The 24,367-nt window shown below is 39.6% G+C and overlaps 1 protein-coding gene across 7 annotated transcripts in view; it reads right to left on the bottom strand.

Annotated features, from left to right (window-relative positions):
• Positions 1-24,367, bottom strand: part of dysf (dysferlin, limb girdle muscular dystrophy 2B (autosomal recessive)) — a 63,067-nt gene that overhangs the window by 14,904 nt on the left and 23,796 nt on the right. For 3 of the 7 annotated variants that reach the window (XM_034164850.1, XM_034164852.1, XM_034164851.1), the window contains 13 exons: positions 24,091-24,175; positions 23,708-23,785; positions 19,248-19,429; positions 18,798-18,938; positions 18,665-18,694; positions 18,515-18,550; positions 18,104-18,145; positions 16,570-16,671; positions 16,198-16,359; positions 12,460-12,625; positions 12,214-12,287; positions 8,764-8,823; positions 883-894 (listed from right to left, as the gene is read on the bottom strand). In XM_034164850.1, the coding sequence (XP_034020741.1) occupies positions 883-894; positions 8,764-8,823; positions 12,214-12,287; positions 12,460-12,625; positions 16,198-16,359; positions 16,570-16,671; positions 18,104-18,145; positions 18,515-18,550; positions 18,665-18,694; positions 18,798-18,938; positions 19,248-19,429; positions 23,708-23,785; positions 24,091-24,175 (1,170 nt within the window). The remainder of the gene's footprint in view (positions 1-882; positions 895-8,763; positions 8,824-12,213; positions 12,288-12,459; positions 12,626-16,197; positions 16,360-16,569; positions 16,672-18,103; positions 18,146-18,514; positions 18,551-18,664; positions 18,695-18,797; positions 18,939-19,247; positions 19,430-23,707; positions 23,786-24,090; positions 24,176-24,367) is intronic. The other 4 variants (XM_034164854.1, XM_034164857.1, XM_034164858.1 and 1 more) reach the window with 2 other exon arrangements.

Below are 24,367 nucleotides of genomic sequence, written 5' to 3'. Positions count from 1 at the left end.
AAATTAATGCTGTGCCCTATTGCTCCTGGTGTGTAGTGAATGCCTTGTATGGCAGCACCCTGACATCGGGGTGAATGTGAGGCATAATTGTAAAGCACTTTGAGCGTCTAATGCAGATGGAAAAGCGCTATATAAATGCAATCCATTTACCATTTCCATTTAACATGGTTGTCATCATTTAAGATTAAGTCAAGTGAAACCTCTCCTCTTCCAATATTTCCACTAATTATCTCCCTGAACAACTTTAGATTGAACAATTTCAAAAAACTGGTGTACAAAGACAAATGTGCAAAGCTAAGCGTTTCGCCAAGGTGGATCAGCAATTGTTCTTTCTTTAAGTCATAATTACGACAGGGTAGTCATCGTATGTTCAGAGCCCACCCAAAGGAGGTCCTTTGAATCCATTAACAAGGTTATACTACCATCTTTTGGTAACCTAATGGAACTACATGTGGCTGAAAATGGGGGTACAGACTCTTGGTTACATATAAAAAAATGTAATTACTTTTGAAAAATGTTTTCATTTTAGGAGATCATTTATAGAAATGTGTGGCACTGGGACCCTGTGAGTTTTAGTATTTTCTCTAGTATGCTGTGGGTTATTTTACTATTTTGGGAAGTCTTGCGACTTATACTCCAGTGTGACTTATATACTGGGGAAAAAAAAAAAAACACTTATTTGTTATTAATAGCAAGAAATCAAATCACTAAACAAAATAAACTCCGATAATAAAAGAAAAAACACCATTAATAAAAGTTAAATGACAACAATGCACAAATATCCCAAATTAAAGTGATATGATAATAATACAGAAAAAGGCAATTTAGAAAACTCCAGAAAATATGGTAGTTAAAATTTCAAAAACCTACTCACATACTTACCCACTGTAACATCTAGTGTCCGCATGAACATTAAAACAAAGAAAATAATGTTCATTATACAGTACAACTACTCGGGAAAGCTTTCAAATCTGGCTTCATACTTCATCTGACAGAGTATGCGGATTGTCAGATAGAGAAAGAAGTCTTAATTTTAAGAAGATACAGTTGAGCACAACTGCAGTAGTCTGTTCAAAGATGCCAATAGGAAGGGTGTGTTTCCTCCATGCTAGGTTCACGTTGGAGGTCTTCCCTTGATACATTCAATAAAACAACAAAACACTGGGTCCAACTTTGACAACTTGTCAGAACACCATATCACCCTTTCTTTAAAGATGGAAAGCTCCATCGTCCTACACCTGATGGTGGGCGGCCAAAAACAGTAAAGACAAGGGTGCTTCTTGAACCTGATCAGACAGAGTCCAAATAATCTTGCTCAGATGAAGTACGTGCAGACCGTAAGACTTGGTGTTTCAACAAGGACTCACAAAAAGAAAAAAGAAAACATGCATATTTCTTATAAATAAATAACAGGACAATGATCTTTGTGAGCTTCTTTTTAACACATGATGAGTTTCACTCCAAAATGAAACAGACATGATTCAAAAAAGAGAGAGAAATCCTTCGACTGCCGAATGACTGTTGGCCTGAAAGAAAAAGCCATTAAAGTCTTACTCTTAAAGCTATGAGTCATTGCAAGGCCGGTCCTCACAATGTCGTTCTGTTTTAGAAAATAAAATATCTTTGTTTTTGAAATGCTGCCTGATGGCTTTATGAGGTTTAGGTATGAGACATTTTGATTTATATAATTTGTTTTGTTTTTTTTTTTGGTGGTGGTGGAATATGTGTAGGACCTTTTGAATGAAACCCTCTTTTGTGTTTTTATCAAGCTTTTTATTTAGAGTACGAAATGGCCTCATCCATCACATTTAGTCTGTTCACGTTGGCAAAAAGCAGCAGAGACGCATTTAAAACACTTATGTTTGACCGTTTTCCCACAAACAGAACACAAGTGTCGACTGCCGCGCTGACGCAACAAGGAAACAGCGACTACAAAGATGGAGAATACCGAGGGGAGAGATCAAACTGGCAGCCACACACGTTTCGGCTCTGCCTGTCCCTTCCCTGTAACTTTCAACTCTCCGAGGAACACTCCGGCTTAAAAGCGCGCTTGTGACGCATGCACAACTTTTTCCCTTTTGTGCATGTGGGCATGAATGTAGAACAAAAGTGCTCTTATGGCTGTGGGGTTGGTGTGGAATCCCCTTTCTCCTACTTCCCACAGACTGTGGAATTCCATTTTTCCTAAGTGGCAGCATGGCATGGAAAATAGCAGCACGTGGAGTTCAACATGGAGCAGCACACATACACGGAGCTCCGTGTCTGAGGCGTCGAGTGTCTGGTGTGTGTTAATATGCCCTCTGTGTGCAGCCGGTGCCAAACACTGATGACAGGGGCGCCAAAAACTGTGTCAGGGCGTGTTCGCTCCAGTCCGCTGCTCCTGATTCAGACAGATTAAGGCCTTTGGTGGAGCGCTGAAGACGGCTGCACAACGTATTAGGGGCACACACCGACATATGACACAGTTGCACACAGTGTGCCGCGGTCCGCTCATGGTGTTGGTGTGGTTTCTAGCCTATCATTACGCCCTGCAGGGAAAGCCAGACTAACCAAACCAGGCTGGCACTGCCAGCACACTCTGCAACCAGAGCAAGTGGGTTTACATAAGAGCTCAGGACTGCTTCTCAAGTGCTGCATGTCAGGAAATCCCTTCCACAGCGGGGTCAGAGGTCAGCAGTAGAGTAGCACCCTTGGCGGACGTGGATGTTTTGACGCGGCTGGACACGATCAACAAGGCCGCCATGAAAGCAAATTATTACCATGGAAGGTATGCATTTGTTCACTTCTGCTCCTGAAAAACAAACAAACGTGCACTCATTTTCATTGAGAAATATTTCTGGTATTTAAAGAGCGCAACTACAAGAGGTTTCATGACGCACATGCACACTGCTGGCGCACCCTATATGCTGAATACACATGAACGTAATGCCATCAATGCAAAGGTCTACGGAGAAAAAATAACTCTCACTGCCCACATTTTTAAAAGTAAGTTAAGATAGCCATATTATTAGCCTTGGTGAGATTATCTGGCTCCATTTTTATCTCAACCCACAAAGACAATAAACTGACAGACTTACACATGGACTGAAGCATGCTCCAGTTTTTCCCTTTCACCTTCCTTCCTGCCCCACCCCTGCGGCAGGCCCCCATTCTTCCCAAGCTGGCAGGCGGCGCGACTCCAGTTGCAACGGCTACCACACACTCACATCGCCTCAATTTGGAAAACGGACTGTTTCAAGTTTAGTGCACATAAACAATGTCAAATGTATATGTGTTGTCTTAATTCTGATGTGTGCCATTATTACTGTAAACAAGTAATAATTGTGGATTAATTGTTGTTTGTCTGTGGAATGTATGTGTGGCAATCTCGTTGTTGTAATGACAATGATAATAAAGCTATCCATCCATCCATCCATGCTGTTAGTTCTGCTAATGATGCAATGGTTCCCCTGGAATATTACATGGAATAGGAAGCTGGTTTGTGCAATGACTAATTGGGTACCTGGGTTTTAAAGATACAGAACAAAATCTCTTCACAAGTAGAACATCAAGATGTTTGGACTCAGGAACAGCGCATATGTAGCAGAGACGTTACAGGGTACCCGAGTTAAGCACGTACATGAATATGAGCGTTGTTATCAACTTTGTCCAATGTCCCATTCATCGTTAAAAAGATACACAAGTCCCTATTTCAACAAATAAACAGCAGTAATTTTCAGACATGTCAACAGTGTTGGTGTCCAACTTTTTCTTTGAGGACATGATATTTCATCCAGCCTTCAATGAATACCTTCATAAGAAGTTGGTGAACTTGTCCAGTGCTCGACCAAGCTGGTTCAAATGTACTATACTGTCGCCAGAAGGGTAAATACAGTCATGCAACTTCTAATTTGCTGCAAAACTACAAGATTAACAATGTGATAAAGTGGAGTGAGTTTATTCCTGCCTTACTGGTCTACTTCATGTCTCAGTATAAACAGCATGTTCACTTGACAGGACCACCTGAATGTCCAGCAAAAAGGGTGCCTGGTCCAGAGTAGATTTAAGATACCGATGGCTACGCAGTGTGTAGTCTGAGTAGTTAAACAATGTGACAGGCCTTGTTGGGGTACTCAGTTGAAATGTAGATTCAAAAGGATCTAATCCCTGACTTGCACTGTAGCATCAACGTCTTGCTTGAAGACACGTCTGCAGGACAACTGTGCACATAGTGTGCAGCCCAAACATTGCACCAATTATGTTTGACTTTTTTTCTGTACCTCAAGCATAAACTGTCAATATGAAAAATGTGGAATGACTGCAGTGGATGTTTCAACAAAGTTGTTTGTGTGTCTTTCTCTTTCCCTCCACTGTGGTTTTGAGGCAGTGCACAAAACCTCAAGTAAAAATCTGTGGCACTTTCGCATAAATAAATGTCTCTTTTACTATCACTGATTGACATTACCCAGCAGTGACTCAATCTATATCCAGTTCCTGAACACTTTCCATTTGCTCTTCAAAGCACAAGCCGCCTGCAGCGTAAACTCCTATTGGATTTCTCTTTAGCTTGGAATAACCACACATAGCTAGTTAGCATGAACTGTGATAGCCACCATGGCTGATGTAGTGGACTGCCACTAGAGCAGAATTTTAATGAAAAAACAAAACAAAAGAAGACTTCCTTCTGTTCATCAAATTTGACATGTTTATGCCAAACAAGAAAAGTCCCTCCTTTATGAAGGTTCCTCAAAAGCCTTGCCATGAAAACACAAGGTACAGTATGTTTCTTTTATACTTTTTCAGTCAACTTGGTAGATGGATGATCCACAAAAGGAAGCCAATTTTCTGATTTTTTCCAAAGCCTGAAAGTAAATGTTCTTATTTAGCTGGTATAATGAAGGGATAAGTACTTATGCCATCCATTATTTTGTTGTTTTTATATATTATTTTTTATTTAAAGCTGTAATCCCTTTGAGTGTTTTTTATTTAAATAATAAAAAGTATGATTTTTCTGGTATAATTTTATTCCTTGGTATTCAAATAAATGATTCACAATCTTATGCCACCAATGTACTCAAAAACATAACTTTTTACTTAAAATGTTTACTTATTTACTTATTTTTAAAACTGCAGCGACACAATGCCATGACACACTCTGGAACCCATTCCCAGCATGCAGTTCAAGGGTCTCAGGACACGTCTACACTACATATACTACCATTAGCTTTACGGGGACGAAGAAATGTGGTAGAGCTTCAATTGGGACTAAAAGTGCCATACATTGACGTAAAACTGAAACAGAAAGGCAGCCAGAAACATAAGTAATAAGCTTGGCGGCAGTAGAGAAACCACTGGGAAGACATCTGAATGAAATCTGGATATATTCCACATAAATGTTTAGCTGGATATCTGCTGGATGGATAAGCCAACACTCACAGGTTTACCACGTCTAATGTCAATACTAACGTTAGTTACAGTTACAGTGTTTTTACATGTTCTGACAAACTGAGCCAGTGGTGAGATGAATGGTTTAGCATTGCTTTTTCCAGTGTTTTTTAGTAGACGTATGTGAGAAATTTTGAGTTTCCATCGAACGTAGCATGAACTCTGACCATTATCAGCAATAAAATAAGCAGTAATTTTGAAATACACCACAGAAATAAAGGTAATGACTAGATTTAAACTTTACAATCAATTTGTGAACCAGACTTTGCCATTAATTTTGCATTTGTTTTCACTTTGATATTAAAGTACATATTTTTAATGTTTGTTTATTCTCTTTAAAAAAAAACCCGCCTGATTTTATTTCATTTTATGCTTTTTGAGTGTTATAAAATAATTAAACTATGTTAAGGCCAAAGTGGGCGATACTTTTTAACATTCACTGCACATGCTGAACATAATGCAACTGAAATGTTGAAACAATGATTGATTTAAATAAATAAATAAAAAATTAAAAAGCTTTCCATTTCAGCCACACCAAGTGCACAAACCACAGATGGTGGGTTTTGTGTGTGACATTCCAGGGTCAATAATTCTCAAATATCTGATGTGCCAAAGCCTCTGTCTTGCACAACTTGCTCTTCTCCTCATATAAACATGTCACTGGGCAGATGAGCTGAGACTGTGGGTACGAGGAGTCTTCAGATTCTGAGGCTGACATTAGTGGAACAAGAAAAAAACAATGATTTACTAAATCATCTAAACCACTTTATGTGTGTGTGTGTGTGTGGTGCCATGAATCAACATTTCATTAAAATGTTACCTGGCTTGAAACCATTTCAGTTCATTTGAGTTGAAAGCAGATTTATGAATCCAAACTGCACCATTTTAAGGCTGGGATTTTAATCCAACACGACTAGTTTTGGCTCTGTACTAGAATAGTTTTCGTGAGGATTAATAGTAGATGAAGGGTGCAATACACCCAGAGCTTTTTGAAGGGGGGAAAATTTGTACAAAACACATCAACAATTGCAAACAGAAAAACCACATATATGGAAGTAAACTGACAGCTTTTTCTAAAGCAACTACTCTATGGAACGAGAGACAAAAATGAGAAAAGAAGGGAGTTGGTTGACTGAGGTCTGATCCCTGACAAATAATATCATCAAGCCTGGGTGCCGCAGATGGAACGTGACACAATATATTCGTTTTCCATCTGAACCATGTTACATCTCAAATATCTTGGTGCCTCGGCAGTTTGAGGAGCCGTGACACGACTGACAGCCGATCTTCTTAAACCATTCCAACACTGAAACTGAATCTAAAGGATCTGTTTTGGAAGTCGTTCTACTAAACACACACACCGCTGCTATAATCTGGTAATCATCAGATGCACGAGCATGAGCCGTTTTTGGTTTCGACCCAGAGATTAAGAAGCCAGTATGCGCAGAGGGACTTTTTTTCTTTCTTTTCCTCATTTCTACCTCTTTTCCTTTCCTCTGTTTTACTATTTCAGCCAGTTTCTCCCTATTTTACCCCCCTGACTCAGTCTTTAGTAACTGTCTGCTTATAGGGAGTTGTGGTACAGACGATCTATAGCAGCTCTGTTGACTTTGGCCTCAGCCAGACAGAAAGTCGAGCCTTTAATTTGGCTTCTTTCAATATCGGACCCTTAATAAAACAAATATCTTTGTTTGAAGAGAAAGAAATCACCCCAATCATTGGCAAGCCGGCACGAGTGCACGCGTGTGCGAGCTGAGTAAGTGTGTATGTTTGGAGGTACCTTAAATGTGTATATTTGGGGTCAAGTCGAGCTTTCAAATTGACCTGTCTTAGGTAAATAAAATGGAAGAATGCAACAAGAGATCATATTTCTTCTTTAACGGCACGGCCTGCTGTGTGTCGCTCTGCAAAGCCTGATGTCTTCGGCAAAATTCATTTTCCTGAGCTTGAACTAAAACAGTGATATGTTAAAAAAAAAAAAAGTCTTAATTCAACCCAAGGTGATTTTATTTTTGTAATTAAGCACCTTTTTAGAGATTCGTCTTTATCTTTCATTGTATTGATGTTGTTTCCTGTGAAACAACATAAAAACATGGTCCAACAACTTCCAATGCAAAGACAAGTCATATTCGATGTTGGATGTTTTGATCACGTCCAAAATAAGAAAGATCATCGACACCGGGCTCATTTTAATTCACGTGCCTAGGTACGGCACCCAGCATTTTCATGTTCCAAGCCCAGGTTGAGCTGCTGCCTTACAAGTCGTTTACTTCAAGAGTTACATCATAAGTCATCTCGCAAAAGTGCAACAATTTCGACGTGCCGGCCCGGGCTTTGCGGTCACAGGATGCGGGACTTCTCTGTGTTCCCAGGGTGAAGAAGAAGTCAGCAGGTCAAAGAGCCTTTTCGTATCGTGCACCCACCCTGTGGAACAGTCTTCCTGCGACCGTGAGGCAGTCTGAGTCTGTGGACATTTTTAAGTCAAGACTCAAAAGCTATTTTTATTCTCTTTCTTATGGATAGTTTTTATTTTTATTTGTTTTATTCTTTTACTTCTGTTTTTATTTATGTATTTGAATTTTTTATTCATTTTTAATTATTTATTCAATTTTATGTTGACTTGTTTTATGTAAGGCGCCTTGAGACGGCTTTTGCTGTGATTTGGCGCATTATAAGCTAATTAAATTCAAATTAAATTCAAATTCAAAGCTCCACGGCTTTGTTTTGTTAAGAAACGCGAACACGCATGAAAGGCGAACGCACACGAAAACCAACTCCGCCACCATTAAGACGAACGAAGCCATCAACTACAACCAAAGGACGGAAAACTTTTAGCAGTTTATTAAATATGTACTTTGAAATTTCTCGCTGACTTTTTTCAATCATTAATCTGTTTTATTAATGTGTTATAAAATGTGTCTTGTATTAATGTTGTAAAACACTGCACAGTGGTTGGTTGGAAGGCGCCATTCAAATACAGTTATTATTACCGTGTATTATTATTATTATAAAGTTAGACATATTATAAACATGCTGTCTGTGGATGTATTGTCTTCGTACAATAACAACACTGAAGTTAATGTTTCTGATAGGCGAAGAAAATCTTCAGAAGTGGTTGGTGTTATGTTTTTTAATATCTCCACTGCCTGTTGCCAATGTGAACAAATGTGTGTTAAACCTCAGACCACCATCAATTCAGTGTGAAAAAAAGGAGATCAAATGGAAAAAAAGCAGAATGAAAAACAGACAAAAGCACGATGCACGTTAAGAGGAGGCGTGTTAAAATGCTGACCGTTTACACATTAATGAAATGAGTTTAGAGATGAGTCTGTTACCTACATGAAGGCTGGAACGAGAGGCTGAAAGGTTAAAGACAGCAGAACCCGCGTCATCTGCAGACTACCAGGCACACACACACACACACGCACACAAAACATTAGAGTAACATGTCTTTTAAATGACGCATGTAAAAATTGCTGCGTTAAGATTAAACTTAACAGCAACATTAAACATCACACACCACCACGTTCACCCAAACGATGAATCAAAAACTGTACTGTAGTAAATACTTTACTGGAACGTGTACATAACAACACAATAAGTACATTAATCTACTTCAGTTTATTAGTTGTACGAGTTGTTGAAATAATTCCCAACAAGCAGTCAGTAAAGTTAGAATTTTGAGAGACCAATGCGGGGAAAATACTATTTGTGATTTTTTTTTCTCATTAATTGACTTTAATAATCCCACAAGGGGAAATTCCAATAAAAATTTATGATTGCAGCCTATAAAGGTTTACTCAGAGTAATAAAATGTACAATATCCAAACAGTTACCTTGTTGTGTCCATAAACTCAACTCATTCCTACATTTGAACTCTTGGCATAAACAAAGATGCATTTATTTCTCAACAAATATCAAAATAATCCAATTAAATGAGCTTGTGGCATCTGGTTTACCATTTTTTTTTCAAATCATAACTCACCAAATTTTGCACTTTTCCAACTCCAGATATGTCAAACTAATTATGTGGTTATAATGAAATGAATTTTTTTTTTTGAGCTTCAAGTGCACCATTTTTTACTTTGTCGCAGGAAATGAATTGAGTGGTTACATCACTCTTATTGTTTCCACACACAGTGTTGTTTTAATGTCGCAGCCCATTAATTGAACATATTAAATAATGATTTACTGTCAGGGTGGGAGCAATAACTTCAACACCCCACTTACACTCATTCACACGCAGATGAACAATGTCAGCTCATACATAATCATGCCCACCGATATTTAATGACACCCCACTCAAACACAACATGACATTTGGCTTTTTATGTCACAACAATGAAGAGAAAGTGGGAGAGAGATGTTAAAAAGAAAGACAACAGGAATAAGATACTGCACGTGTTTGCACATCCATCAATTAGTAGCAAAAAGGAAAGGAACAATGAGAAGGAAGCGAGAGGGCAGGCTAAGAAAAAAGCAAGGGAGGAGGAAAAGAGAGATGGAGACAGAGAAGCCGGAGGCATCCAGAACAGAAGTCCTGAACTATTTTAACCTTTACAGACAGAAGGGCTGCCGGAGAGCACGAGATCGGAATTCTTTCCTGAACAATCACAAGTTATCCGCATTTTCGGCCTTTGAACATTACTTCATTATTCTTAAAGGGCCAGACGCGTGGTTTTCCATGTTGAAGCTCATTAACTTCAAACCTTCAACTCCGACATTAGTGGAAAACATTTTCCTAAAGCTGCCACAGATTCGTTTATTTTAGATGGATTTCTTCTTACTTTCCACATGCAGCCACTGCTTTTGCTCTATTTCACAATTAAATTCAATATTTGCAAAAAAACACAGAAGCCCCTTCAGACTGTCCATCACATCCAATAATTAGCTACCGTGCTTGTTAGTTTAGCTTTGTGAGATGAGGTAGGTTTTCTGCCGTTTGGTCAAAACCGTCAGAATAAATGTTTCATTTCAGGTGCGTTTTCACCAAGCTGCCAGGCAGAGGGCAGGATGGGGGCATTAGGTGCCACTCCTTAGATGGGACTCAAACCAGGGACCTTCTTAGTGCTCTACCCAACCACAATTCTCAAACATAATATTGACTAAAAGTGTTGATAATGGTTTATTTCTGACAAACAGCCAGATGGTGGTGCTATAAGAAGTGATACAACACACTGCTGTATCAGCCGTAAGAGCTAGAAGGAAATCCACAGATACTATTGTAATTCTACCATGTTGCCATATGGAGGCGCTAGACACTCAGACAGGTGTATTTTACGGATACTTTGAAGTGTGAAATATATGTGGTACTGTGGATGGAACAATACAAAGTTCATAAACAACTATATTTTTCACCATTGAAGTCTTTTTTGTTGTTGATTAGTTAAAGGATTACTGTATTCACTTAGTAGACAACAGAATTTGGTCGTATTGGTTTGGCAGACTACATGAATTTGCAGTATAGGCATAAATATCACAACCCTACAAAGCCATAAACACAGACTGCAGTCATTTTCGGAAAGCTATAGTTGAACAGGGAGGAATGTACGAACATCACACCGTGGCTGCCGAAGGACAATCAAAAAAACAAGAAAACAAATTGAATGTCTCTAAAGTGATGTTAGTGTCTTTACTAAAACATGAACAGGTGTAGAATGGTTTAAAAGAAGGGTGGAGTCAATGAATAAAAGAAAAAAAATAGGTGATAACAGGAAGGACACTGTCCAAAATGTAATAAAGTATATCTTAAATATTTCACTCAAGCCTAAAAATAGCCCTAAAAGATCAAGTTCATGTCACTGCAGGTAAAATTATCTATTGGTAAATTGTAGGCTAAAAAGCTGCACTGTGATTGGCTGCTGGCTTGGCCCAGCTCTGGTCAGGAGAAAGTGCAGCGTTTTATCGCTTAGCGTGTTGGGATCACATCTTTGAGTTTCACATTCGTGAGGCTGTAAAATATCATCATGGAGCGTTAACGCTGCACAATCAGGAAGGTCTCTGGTATACTGCGGTGAAGTTATCTTGAAGTTAAAGCTGACACCGACTGCAGAGAAAAGAAGTCACTATTACGTTGGTGCAGTCATGTTTTTTGGGGTCATGATGTTGCCAGAGGTCCAAGCTATCAAAATCATGTGAGGAAATTTGCTGTTACCATTTTTTTTCAGATGAAAAGAAGTAAAACTACATTTGCTGCAAACAAGTGATGCAAAGTGGAAATGAGTAAACATCTAGTAGCCTCTGTGTGGTATTTTAAGGCCTTTTTCATTTCTGATGACAAGAACATTTTTTATGAGCTGCATTGTTTTTGTCTTAGAGGATTTTTGTTTGGTTGAAAGTAATTTTCTGTATCTTTTTTTTTTTACTGCTGCTGGAACAGTGAATGGAAATTTGAACAACACTCACATTATTCACTTAGGATTGTAATTGTGTTCTATCCCATAATGTGCCGTTAATTGCATTAATTGGATAAAGCTGAAAATTCATGTTTTACTGCAGTAATTCGGCCTTTCACCACACTTGGCCACAATAAGTGACCTCATTCAGAACATGAACGAACTGAGGTCAAATCAGATCAAAAATAACATCTCATATAAGACAATTAACTTCAAAGTGACTTTGCTATTCGGAGTCCCTCTGGCGATACGAGCTCGAAGTGTAACACCTACTGTTCTCCTGCTAACACACAAACGTCAGTGAGTGTAAGTTTATGTGCACCATATGTAAGCACAACACTAACGAGGAAGAATGGAGCCCAGGTTAACTTTAAGAACAACTGGTTGGTTTTACCTGTTCAGGTATCAGTGGCTCTTTGTCATCAATATCAATCAAGACGTCATCACGAGGCGTTTGGACCAACACATCTACAAACACACAGTTAAAGTTGTTACATAATCCACTTCGGTACTGCGACGACACTGAACTACTCAGATCAGAAAAGTACGATTTTGGTCATTGGAAAAAAAAGGATGATGTGTTCTGTTTTCAACACATGGGAACACTCAAAGTTCCCCAAAACATCTCTTCTTCTCTCACCTCTCTCCTCCTCACACTCCTCCCCAGCGCCCTCATCTGGCCTGCTGCGGTACTCCTCCAGCGACCGGATGGTGCACTGACCGACCACCGGCTTCCTCCCAAACTGTCGGTTGTCGATGACTTTGATGGCAATCGGAGGCATGTAGAGCTCCTCTTGGGGGAGTCTCTGTGGGGAGGGAAAAACACAAAGAGGAAAGCACAGGCCGATGGGTGAGGTGTCACGATTTGTCTGGCGGACATGTCAAGATGTTCAGTCGGACTTTAGTGACTGGCCACTCGGGGCCTCAGTAAACTTTTGCCTACACCTCCTGGGAACTGATGCCATTTTTATCAAGATCTCAAAGCTTAAATTAAATGTTTTACATATTAATAACTTCATCACACTTATGCTTGAATATCGCGTTAGATCATCGATCAATTAAATGAAACTCCGGGCGCATCAGTGAATTTATTGTAACATGTGACCTCCTCTTTGACTTTTCAGTGCCACAGATGAAGCAGCAGTTGATGAATCATCTCTGCGCAGAACAGCCAGAATGGCGTCTAGCGTCCACTCAGGTGACGTCTCACGGGTAAGATGGGAGCCATGTGGGTCAGGCCATCATTTAATGAGGGCCAGAGGACAATCTGATTCACACAAAAGGACAAATCCTTCATGAGATGTTACATGGTCACAAGAACTTTGGACCCTCAAAAGGATGAATGTGCTCATTTTAACAGACTAATAGATCCAATAAAATCAGCGTGTAATTCAAAGCCGTAAACGAAGAAGAAATCTTGCCGCCACAGCTGCTGTAATTAAAGAATACATCCTTTTCAATGCTCTCAGGGACGCTCGCGAGAAAGCAGAAAACGCTGAGACATTCTATTTAAGACATGTAATCCATCTGACCTTTGTAGCTCTCGAAAATAAAAAAGTGGGGATGATGATGCTAAAACATACAATAAAGTCAAAAGACTAACATTAGCCTGTTAGACCCTTCAAAGAGTTGTATTTAAGGAAACTATGCACATGACATTTTCATATGCCCCGTGGCATACGAAAACACTTACGCAGTCAACTTAAGACCTTAATATTGTTAACATTAAATGCTTGGACGCAGTTCAGGGCTGAATTTGAGGGAAAAATATGTGCATATTTCCACAGTCCGGTGGGCTGAGGCTGTCAAATGAAAACTCTTGCGGTGGTCAACACATGACCTTAATCTTGTTAACATTTAAACTGTTTGAGCCAAAGTAAGGATTTGTATTTAAGGGGGAGTATGTGAATATTTCCATCCTCCAGTTAAAGCTGTCAAAATAAAACACTGAGGCGATGGGCTTCAATCCTTCATGTTGTTTACATTACGCTCTAAGGAGGCGGTCGGTGGCTGCTGATCACAGAAATGTGCACAGTATTTGCATATCTCACTTAAAGTATTCATACAAAAATACAATGGAATGGAAATATAAGAACAGATATGCCTGCTGCTCCTTACTTGTAATGGAGATGATGAATATGTGTAAATCTAAATCTAAATTAGTATTATAACAGTATAATCACACACATGCGTGTGCAGTAGTTTGGAACATTTATGTGTTCTTAGAACCACAAAAAACTCCTTACTGTACATTCAATCATCTTTCATGTTTGAGTAATTTCATGTTTTGTCCCTCACTCTTATTATTTTAGATTTTCATGTGACATGAATAAAATTATGTCACATTTTACCTCAAATATCCCTTGTATCAGGCCGATTCTGTGACTCGGCATTAGACATTTTTGACCATTATGGTGGTCACACGTGCGTATCTCTATAATTAAAAAGAAAAAGAAAAATGTAAACCATTTAGGTCTGATTGCTTCTTTGCAACAATTAAATTCTGCTTCCCTTCGTTTAGTAGTTGGTTAAAAAATACACTACACTAACCGCTTTATCAAATTGTCAAAATGCAATAGTCCCTATTTCAAAACTATGGCAAAAAAATTTCATCAAATTTCAAAGTGGACCATTGCATTGTCAAAAACGTAATAATAAATTAACCTCCTTCAGCCCTAGACCTGTATCCACGCCACATTTTAACAGAGTCTATTTCAGGAGAGGCACAAACCTTCATCCACGTTACATTTTTTTGAACTTTAGATGCTGTGGATCCACAACAAAATCTATAAGGGGTGTAATGATACATCATATATCATGATATCTGTATCATGGCACGTGTACTGAATCATAACATATCCGCTGCTAACAGAGTAGTTACTTTTGATGTCACATTATGAAATGAGAAAATCAGATTTAAATACAGAATATACATTTTTTGGGTCAACTTTGACCTTGACTGAACTTTTGAAGGTCAAGGTCGAAGGCCAAGGTCAATCAGAAAGTGTCTCCCTAGTTTTGAAGTTATGGCTGATTATGCGATTTTCACTTTTCGCGTGACCTTGACCTTGAAACTTGAGCTATGACCTTGAAAAATGAACTCACTCTATTCTGGGATTATCTGAACCATATGTCCAAATTTTATGAGGATAGATACAGAACTGAGCTCGTGAGACTGTTAACTATCCGATAAACAAACGCAGTCGAACGCATGACCTCTGTCCAACTTCGTTAGCAGAGTTCATGACAATCAATGTTGTAGCACCTTTAAAAGTCACCTGCAACAAGTGTCTTAAAAGAAGACTAGCAGAAATTATGAATAAAAATGTGAGAAAACTGTAAACAGCCACTGCGACAAATTCCGGTTCCAACTCACTTGATTCTTCAATGTTAAATCTTTACCACTGTTTGTTTACATGTCAAATTGTGGTGCCAGTGTGTCGTTACACCCCAAGAATCTCTTGTAGGTCGAATATTCTCATTGAGTTTTGTAAAAATTGGATTTCAGCTTTTGGAGTAGTTCTGCTCACAATCCCCCCCAAAAAATGCGTGTGAAAAATATTAGTCTGCTGTGCAGCTTTTATTTTAAACACACGTGAACCTTGTATCATGTGTGTTTCTCTCCTCTTTGGGTTCGGCGACAGAGACATTGGTGTAGTCACAGAACACAGCAGTTACACTGAACGGTAACATAGTCTCCCAATTTGCAGTAATATGACCAAAATATGTCCAGAAATGAATAAACTAATTGGATTTTGTTGAGCGCCTTTCTCACCAAGTCTACCTTTCATCCATCAGAGATTTCTGGGTCAGCCATAAGTCCCAGTTGGATTTATGACCTTGTTCTACAGTGACAGACAGTTTAAAAGCGCTTTGTACCATGGAGCGCTCTCCGCCCTGCATTTATCCTGCATTAGTAATGTATACACGTGTGGCCATGAGACAGGTCCTCCACCCTACAACTCCACAATTTGGAACAGCCGAAATCCTGAAAGAATTTCTCTTGGTGATGGAAAAATAGCAGTGGAACCGACGACTTCAGCATCTGCAGCCTGTCAGCTTCCACACAGAGCATTACTGCTTCTGTAAAAAGATTTCGACTTTCTTGGAAGACGAGGAACAGCAAAGTACAGTAGTTTTGTTCCACTGCTGTTATTGTGGCTTTGCTGATGAAGATAAATGACCGATTCCAACCACATCACAGCAGAACTCTCATTATCCATGAAAGCAACGAGCCTCTCTGCTGATTACATCGACAACTGTTTGATCAACTGTTTCCACAACAGGACAGAAAGCGCATTACCATCTGCTAACGCACGTTCCGCCACTTTATCGGCATCTTTTTGGGTTTCACGTGATTATTATGCACAGTTCTCACCACGTCCAATATGAGCGTGTTGACGTCAAAGTTGGGTTTCTTCTTCACGCTGCGGATGACGCAGCTCTGAACCATGGTGCCGCCGCACTCCACCTGCAGGCTCGGGGAGGTTATGCTGGCCAACTGGAAACTCTTCAGGTTACGAACCCCCCACGCTAACACCTGCAGCAACAACACATACAGCAAACAGCAAAAGATAAAAGGTTTTAAAAACCCTGTGGTCAAAATCTGCGAACTTGTTCTGCGTCAATGAAAACACAAAACCAAAGTTGTTTCTTAAGAAATTTCCAAAATAGAAACTTCACACACAAATCAAGGCTACACGAAGAGCCTGCAGCTACAGAGTACATGGTAGTTTGTGCTTGGTTTTACCTCAATGGCGGTTCTCTGCAGAACGGGTTTGATTCCCTTCGGAACCATGAAGACATTCGGTTCTCTCTGAGGGGGCGGGTATGGAAGGTCAGATTCTTCTGGCTGCCAATAAAAACACAAGACAACGATGACTCAGAGGTCAACACAGGAAAAAGAAGAAAAATGACCCCTGTGCTGTCAGGTCAGCTTATCTTCAGAGTAACATGAATAGTATCACATGTTAAATGATGGACCAGATTACTTTTACAGTATTAAAACAATTATGAAAATAGTTTGATGATCTCTAACAAATCCAAATAATTGAATTATATCTGTGCATTTGTTGTTGTTGTTGTTGGTGGTGGTGTTTTTTTCAACAAAGCACCAAATTATTTAATGTTTAGTTCTTTCTTGATGTGACATTTTATTCAGGTTATTTCATGTTCAGGAGAAAATGGCCTAAAAAAAAAACGCAGGTTTATATTTTCCAAAATGTTGCAGCCAATCAGAAAGAACATAGGCCAGTGTGGCAAAACTGAAAAACTGTGGGATAAAGTGAAGAAATTAAAGGCAAAAATGTGAAGAAACATCTATTACATACACAAACAGCCAATTATCATTTTTTTTTGCAAAGGAACCTTTTATATATTAAAAGAAAAAGCTTTGTCAATACAAATTCAGATTGATAGATTATAAAGACAATAAAGATCTGTAAATATGTTCATATGTTGAGACTCAACAAGCTCATCAGGAGAGCTGGCTCTGTCTTGGAGTCTGGTGAAGGTGTCAGAGAGGAGGATGCTGAGGAAGCTGCTCAGCTCAGCATCCTGGACAACACCTCCCACCCCCTGCATGCCACACTGACATCCGGTCAGAGGACCTTCAGTCGAAGACTGAGACCACCGAGGTGCACCACAGAACACTTACCTGTGGCAATCAGATTTTATAATTCCTCCCCCTTCTGCAGGATGAATATATAATGACCAGAGCTATTCAGTTATTCAGAATGAATTTGTTGTACTTACTGAAAAAAAAAATTGTTTACTGTTTCTGTATGATGGTGAAATAATTTCCTTCAGGATGAATAAACTTGATCTTATCTTATCTTGTCTGCAAAAGTGAGAGGAGTTGTGCTTAAACTCAGACGAATGTACAGAGTGAGTTCTACACAGTACATTTTGTAGAGTAAAATTTACTCTGCTGGGAAAACATTTGGTCCCAGTCTAAATAGAGTTAAATATACTCTATCACAGTGCTAAATCAGCTCTATCACAGTGTAAAACCAACTCTCATTGGAGTAAAAACATTTGATTTGACAAGACAGTAGAGCTGATTTCACTCTATAATAGAGTTTATTTTATTCTATTTAGACTGGGACCAAATGTTATTCCAGCAGAGTAAATTTTACTCAGCAAAATTTACTGTGCACATGCCCAAATAATTATTTTAACAAGGAAGAGGACAAAAAAATGACATGAAAACTTATGCAGACAAGTACACAGTGTGTACATGTGCGTGAAATAAGAGTCTTTTTCTGCACAAGTGTATATTGTACCCATTGCTGAAGATTCTCAGACAGGAGTGCTGGAAGCAGCAACTGAAGAAACAAAAAAAAATGTCATTTAAAAAGCAAGAAGACGTTCAGTTATACAATCTCACAAAGCAGTAAGATCAACAGAGATTTCTGTAGGACTTTATCCCAAAACATATATGAGGCTTTAAAAGTGGCAGTAAACCTGCTGTTCGGTTCATAAATATTGAGACTCTAGCAAAAGGTTGAACCTTTAAACACACTCATATAACTGAAGCTGAACATCTGCACTTTGAGGTCATGTTCATTATTCGGTGGAACAGCTGAAAGAACAAAAACTTTATTATTATATCAATATGGAAAAAAAAACATTCACAATAATATATTAGCTATAACCTCTTAGCTCAACTTTGTTAATGGATGGAGAAACATTACCTCATCCAGAACATGGGTGGAGGTGAGGATGTCTCCCTGTGGGTGAGAAAGGAAAAAAGCAAAACTGACTATAAAAAAATGAAACATCACAACGAGAAAAGTCCAACATTAAATCAGCGAGAAAGAGAGCGGAAAACTAGACAAACTGACCTCTTGACCAGGAATATGGTGAACTGCCGGCTGTTGAGAGAAAATGTAATGAGAAAATTACGAGGAGCAGAAATGTTTCAGAGTGACAATGACGTTGTGAAAGAGAAGGAACCGGTGAAGGATGACCTCTGACCTTTTCCCTACGTATGAGCTCGAAGGCAGCCAGGAGCTCGCCAGCGCTCTTGTCTCCTCTGCGGATCGGAAACCAGGCAAGGCGAGGAGATGGAGTGAAGGAGGGCTGGCACACACAGCGGCCCATAAATTCATCCGCACCCTGCACAGTCAAACAGTCGTGTACAGTTTTCACACACACACACACACACACACACACACACACACACACACACACACACACACACACACACACACACACACACAAAAAGCATAGGTTTTGTTTCCAAGAAAGACTAAGAAAAGTGCAATAGTGCCGTTTACACCAGGGTGAAATGCTGAAAGGCAAAATGTTCTCATGGCAAACTCAAAAACAAGTTTTCAGCTCAATGTCTGAGACAGAAAAAAAAAAAAAAAACACAGACACACACAAAACAAAAACAGTTGCTGTTCTTATTTTGCAAACTCTTACATATGTATCCTGATCATAAAGCTCCACCAGGATGTTGGGTGGGTTAGCAGCCGTAGCCTCGGAGTCACCGAAAATCTCAACCTCGTAGAAGATCAGCGTTTGGTCCCAGGTGGGACTGAGGGAGTTGCGCACCGTCACAGTCTTCTGGGACTGATGGAGGAAGGACACGATGGCGTAGGTGTCTGGAGAAACATGACAGTAATTCAACCAGTACTCTCTACTTTGCTGATCTTTTCCACTGACTCCAGGTTGAGTTGAGTTGATTAATATTCAGGTTAAATTTGTACTCTGCGTAACCTGTGCAGAGGTTTTGCATTAAAAAAAAGAACAAAAAAAAAAAGGGTAACGCCACAAGATTATTTTGGTCTAGGACCCAGATCCTGTTTCAACTGTCATTACTCTTTTCTAACAGATTCAAATTCACATATCTGTGCACTCATCAGCATGCTGGCGGTAGAATGAGGTGCGGTCAGGCACAGTGTCATTGCGTTACTGCACTGCTGTCATGAAGTAGGAGACCAACAAAAACCTGATCTAATTTTCCAGAAACAGCCACTAAATATGAGGCATGTGCTGTAAAAGGTCATGCATTTAACATGAAGCGAACCATTTTTATTTGAAAAATATGGGGGGGAATGACAAAGCTGACAGCTTTCAAACAACAGATGAAGCTATCAAAATAAAAATATACTTATATAACTATGAATGTGAACATTTGGCCTGTGCTCACATGCACACGCACACACATACACACAGATTTCAGACCATCAGAAAGCTGATTTAATGTGTGTATTACTGTAAAATGATGCAGTACCACTAAGACAACAAAGACTGATGTCTCATCAGAGCCACAAGGTGTCACTATAGTAACACTTGGAAATGTGTCTTCTGTGATAATCTGCACTTCTGAAGCAAAGCTTTACTTCTTTACAACTGTGTTCGGCCCATCTCCTGTTACATAACTGTGATGCCTCACTGTTGACATTTTTGGCACAAAAAAATAAATAGGACAGATGCCTGATGTCGAGTGTAAGTGGTGGCGAATGTAGCGCCCTGTGAGTGATCATGAAAATCTTTAACGTGTTTTAGAAAAAAACATTTGTGACGTCAGGCTGCATGGTGATCCAAAAGAGTGAAGAGACGGATCAAATACATGTAAAGCGAGGGTAACATTTTGCTAAAGAAGGTGACAGCGACACAGGCGTGTGCATAGGCTGGCACGGGCGCACAAACACTTGTGTAATGATACTCGGTAATCATCAGCTAAACTCATTTGTCAGCAACCGTATAATAGTCATTAATCTGAATTTTGCCTGCTACTTTAATAAATCAGGCCCGGTTTCCTCAATTTTGGAATCGAGACGCCTACTGGGGCCACAAATCAGTAATGGGAAACCCTGAATGCGTGTACGTGTCCGAACTATCTCAACATCCCACAGCGTGACATCAGCAGCTTGGGAATGCCAAACTTGAAATGGACGGCTGAGAACGCCGCCGGGAGAAGTGTTATTCCAGGTCATAGCCACTCTATTCCACACTGAAACACACACACACTCACATGCATACAAAACATATGTATGAACACACACACACACACACACGCACAGCAAGTGGTTTGTTTGTTATTGCAGGATGAGCAACACGTCTCTATGGAGTCATTACATCCGAGTAAACAGAAGCTAAGTTGCATTTTCCCACCAGCCCTCAATTAACCCCAAAACTGACACGCACGCACGCACACACACACACACGCACACACACCACCCACAGTGACCTTTTCAATTAGTGTCCATTCCCAACAGCCCATGAGCTCATATAAACAGTAAAACAAACAGCACAGAGGGTTACATAAGCATGTATGCAGATGGAACACAGTCAGGACCCCAGTGGGATCCACAGGGGTCCATAAACACAATGAGGGACACAGAGAGAGAGAGAGAGGTGAAGCGATAATATATTTTTACACCAAAAGCATAATTTTTTACTCTTATTTCAATTCCACATCTCTTGTTTCCACCTTTGTTTACTGTAGAATATTGTTAACTATATGTCCATCTTCTTAATTTTAGTTTTTTTTTTCTCTATGTAACACTTTGACAATGTAAATGTGTTTCCCATGTCAATAAAGTTCTACTGAAATGAAATGAGAGAGAGAGCTTTTACACTGGTGTATTGTTCTCTTGTAATATTCTCCAAAGCAGTAGGTGGCATCAGTGAGAAACTACTCAATGACAGCAGACAGCAGCAGGAAAATAGGTGAACACTATTATATAACCATCTCTGAAAAGAAAATGCCTGTTAAAAACACAAGTAAAATCATAACATTAACTTTAATTTTAAATTACACGTGAAGTTTTAACACCACCATCTTAACTTATCCTCCAGTGGATGTAGAATACTACACCACTATTCCATAGGGCGCCATTCTGTTATGATCACCCACAATCCAAAAACCCCCCATAAAAAAACAGGATGAAACGGCTTACTCCAGCTTGCCTCCTAACTGGCTGACTTGTAAAGTGCAGACCTGGCAACCTGTCCGAATACAAAAGTAAGGAGCCGTATCCTAGACCAGAACCGCAACAAACTCTGCTTTTGATTCAAATTTGTACCCCGTGGGAGCAGGATCAAACACATTTCAAGCTGTACTCCCTCGGACTACCCAGCTGATGTTCAAACATGACTGATACTGTAATGACTACCAACACCTGGAAGTTACCACGCACTCGCCACAATTTCACCCTGATTTCAAAACTGGTGCCAGTGATGGAAGTAACGACTACGTATAACAAGTTTGTACAAGATTGACAAGGATGGATCAAGAAGTTACTATAATGCTTCTAATGTGCCTCGATATGCTATTCAGGATTAAACGGGAAGGAACGTGGTAGCCGCATCACAACACTCTTAGCTCTGCGTGAGCTGTGTGTCTTCAGAGCTACACCTCTCTGATTAAATCGTTAGCACCCACACTAGCTGTGATGTCGTCATGTCATCATTTTGATGTGTTACAGACATGGAATGTTCACATTTCACCCGGGGAGACAGCCGAGTCTCACCACTTATGACATATGTGGCCAACGATTGCAGCCTTGAAAGGATGCAGCCCCCAAAGTGAGACAAAGTCTGCATACAACCTCACTGCACCTTCGCAGAGCCGCGAGTGTCGCAATTACACATATGTGGTGGCGCCACCATCTGTTTAAGGATACAGATTATTAGAAATTAAGATGTTTTGCAGAGAAGAAAAATGGCATGAAACAAGGAATAACCAAATGGATACAAAGTAGGAAATCAAAAACAAACTGCAAAAGAACTGGAAGAAAAACCTGAAGAATTGAAACTAAATAAAAAAAACAAAAAAAAAAACCAAAACCAAAGTTGGAAAAAACAAAAGAATCATTTAAAAAAATAAACAAAAAAGAAAGAAAGAAAAACAGAAGAAACAATGAACAGAAAAACAAGGAGAAAAAGGCAAAAAAAAAATGGCAATGACTGAAAGAAACGTTACAAGGAATAAAAGGAAAAGTTAATGAAAAATGAAAGAAGAAAAACAGGTAAGGAAAGTTAAAATACAATGAAGGAAAAGACAAAAACAACAAAGGAAGAAAGAAAAAGGCAAAAAAAGTGTAAAAGTGGTTGAACACAAACTGAAGCTCATCAATCAACTTTACTCATCCGTTGAGAGAGAGAGAGAGAGATCGTGCAAGTGAGCCATTGAGGGCGAGTTAATGAAAGTAATCGTGATTTATCATTTCAGTCTGTGGCCAGAAATCACTCATACTCTCTCTCTCTCTCATCTACTCTTAATGTCTCTCACTTCTCTCTCTCTTTCCTTTCATCTTCTTATCCCGCCCCTCTCTCCCTTCCATCATTTATCATTTCATTTGAAAGTGCTGTCTGTTTTTACGTCTGCTGCGGGTTTCTGATTAACACTCACAGTAGCTGCAGTTTCCATGACCTCTTCACACAAAAGAAAAATACTGTCCTTTTTATATATGTATACTTTTCCTTCTTTGTGTAGCTTAACGCTCTTCTTTCCATATGATATTCTGACTTTTCTTTTTTTTCAAACCTTGCCATGCCATTACTGCACGCCACCTTCCTTCTTTTTTTCTTTTCGGTTTTATAAAAGCAGACTTCTTGCTTTGGAACGTCAGTTAAGAATTCAATGTTCCTGCTTTTTATTATTCTATATTTTATGTTGAAATTCCAGTCGATGTGTGGCCCAGTGTTTAGAAAAGCTGCACCATAACTGAGGGGGTCACAGGTTCAATTCCCGTTGAGTTTAGCCTAAAAGTGTGCTTTATGGAAAACCCTGTGGTACTGTTATTTATATGACTTTGATTCCTGTCTTTATGATGTGTTACCTGAACCAAAACTCACAGCGATCTGCGTAGCTGCCAGAGAATTGCATGATGGGAAAATATTGAACATTTGACACGATCTTTGTGTATTACCTGAGAAGCTGTCTTTGTCCATGGCCGGCAGGTCTCTGGCCTGGTACAGGTAGCAACGCAAGTGGTAACGAGTCCCGCCTACAAACGCAAAAGACTGATGAAGAACAAAAGAAATGCTGAAAATGAAAATGACAGATGACAGACAACCTTAAAGGAAAGTACAAAGAATGAAACGCTTGCGCAGAAGAGGAAAAGGAGGAGAGACGGCAACAGAGTGGTGAAGACAGACTGACGGAAGAAGCCACAGCAATGAAGAACTGACGGCAGAAGAGTATGAGGTATAAGAAAGGGATGAGATCAAACTGAGAAAAAGGTATAGGAGGGAGGAAAAGAAAAAGTAACAGAGGAAAACCAAAGAGGGAAGCGCGGGAACGCTCACTTACGATCAAAGATGCAGGAAATGGTCGGCCTGTTGACTCCAAAGGTGGTGGTGACCGATTTGTCATCGTTCTTGTCCTCGATGCTGCTCTGTGTGGAGAAAAAACACGATTTAAACAACTTTCACAAAGACCAGAGTGACGCAGACTTAAGGCTTAACACCAGCCAGGTCCAGGTCCAGAACTGGAATCAGGAATAATTCAAATCATCCTTCACCTCTGTTCCAAGTGATATCCTCTCTTCTAGCTTTAAAAAGTCTCAAGAACCTTTTTCAGAAACTGT

This window comes from Thalassophryne amazonica, chromosome 23 (assembly GCF_902500255.1).
Source record: "Thalassophryne amazonica chromosome 23, fThaAma1.1, whole genome shotgun sequence".
NCBI classification, from domain to species: domain Eukaryota; kingdom Metazoa; phylum Chordata; class Actinopteri; order Batrachoidiformes; family Batrachoididae; genus Thalassophryne; species Thalassophryne amazonica.
This window is presented reverse-complemented; position numbering and strand designations above follow the sequence as displayed.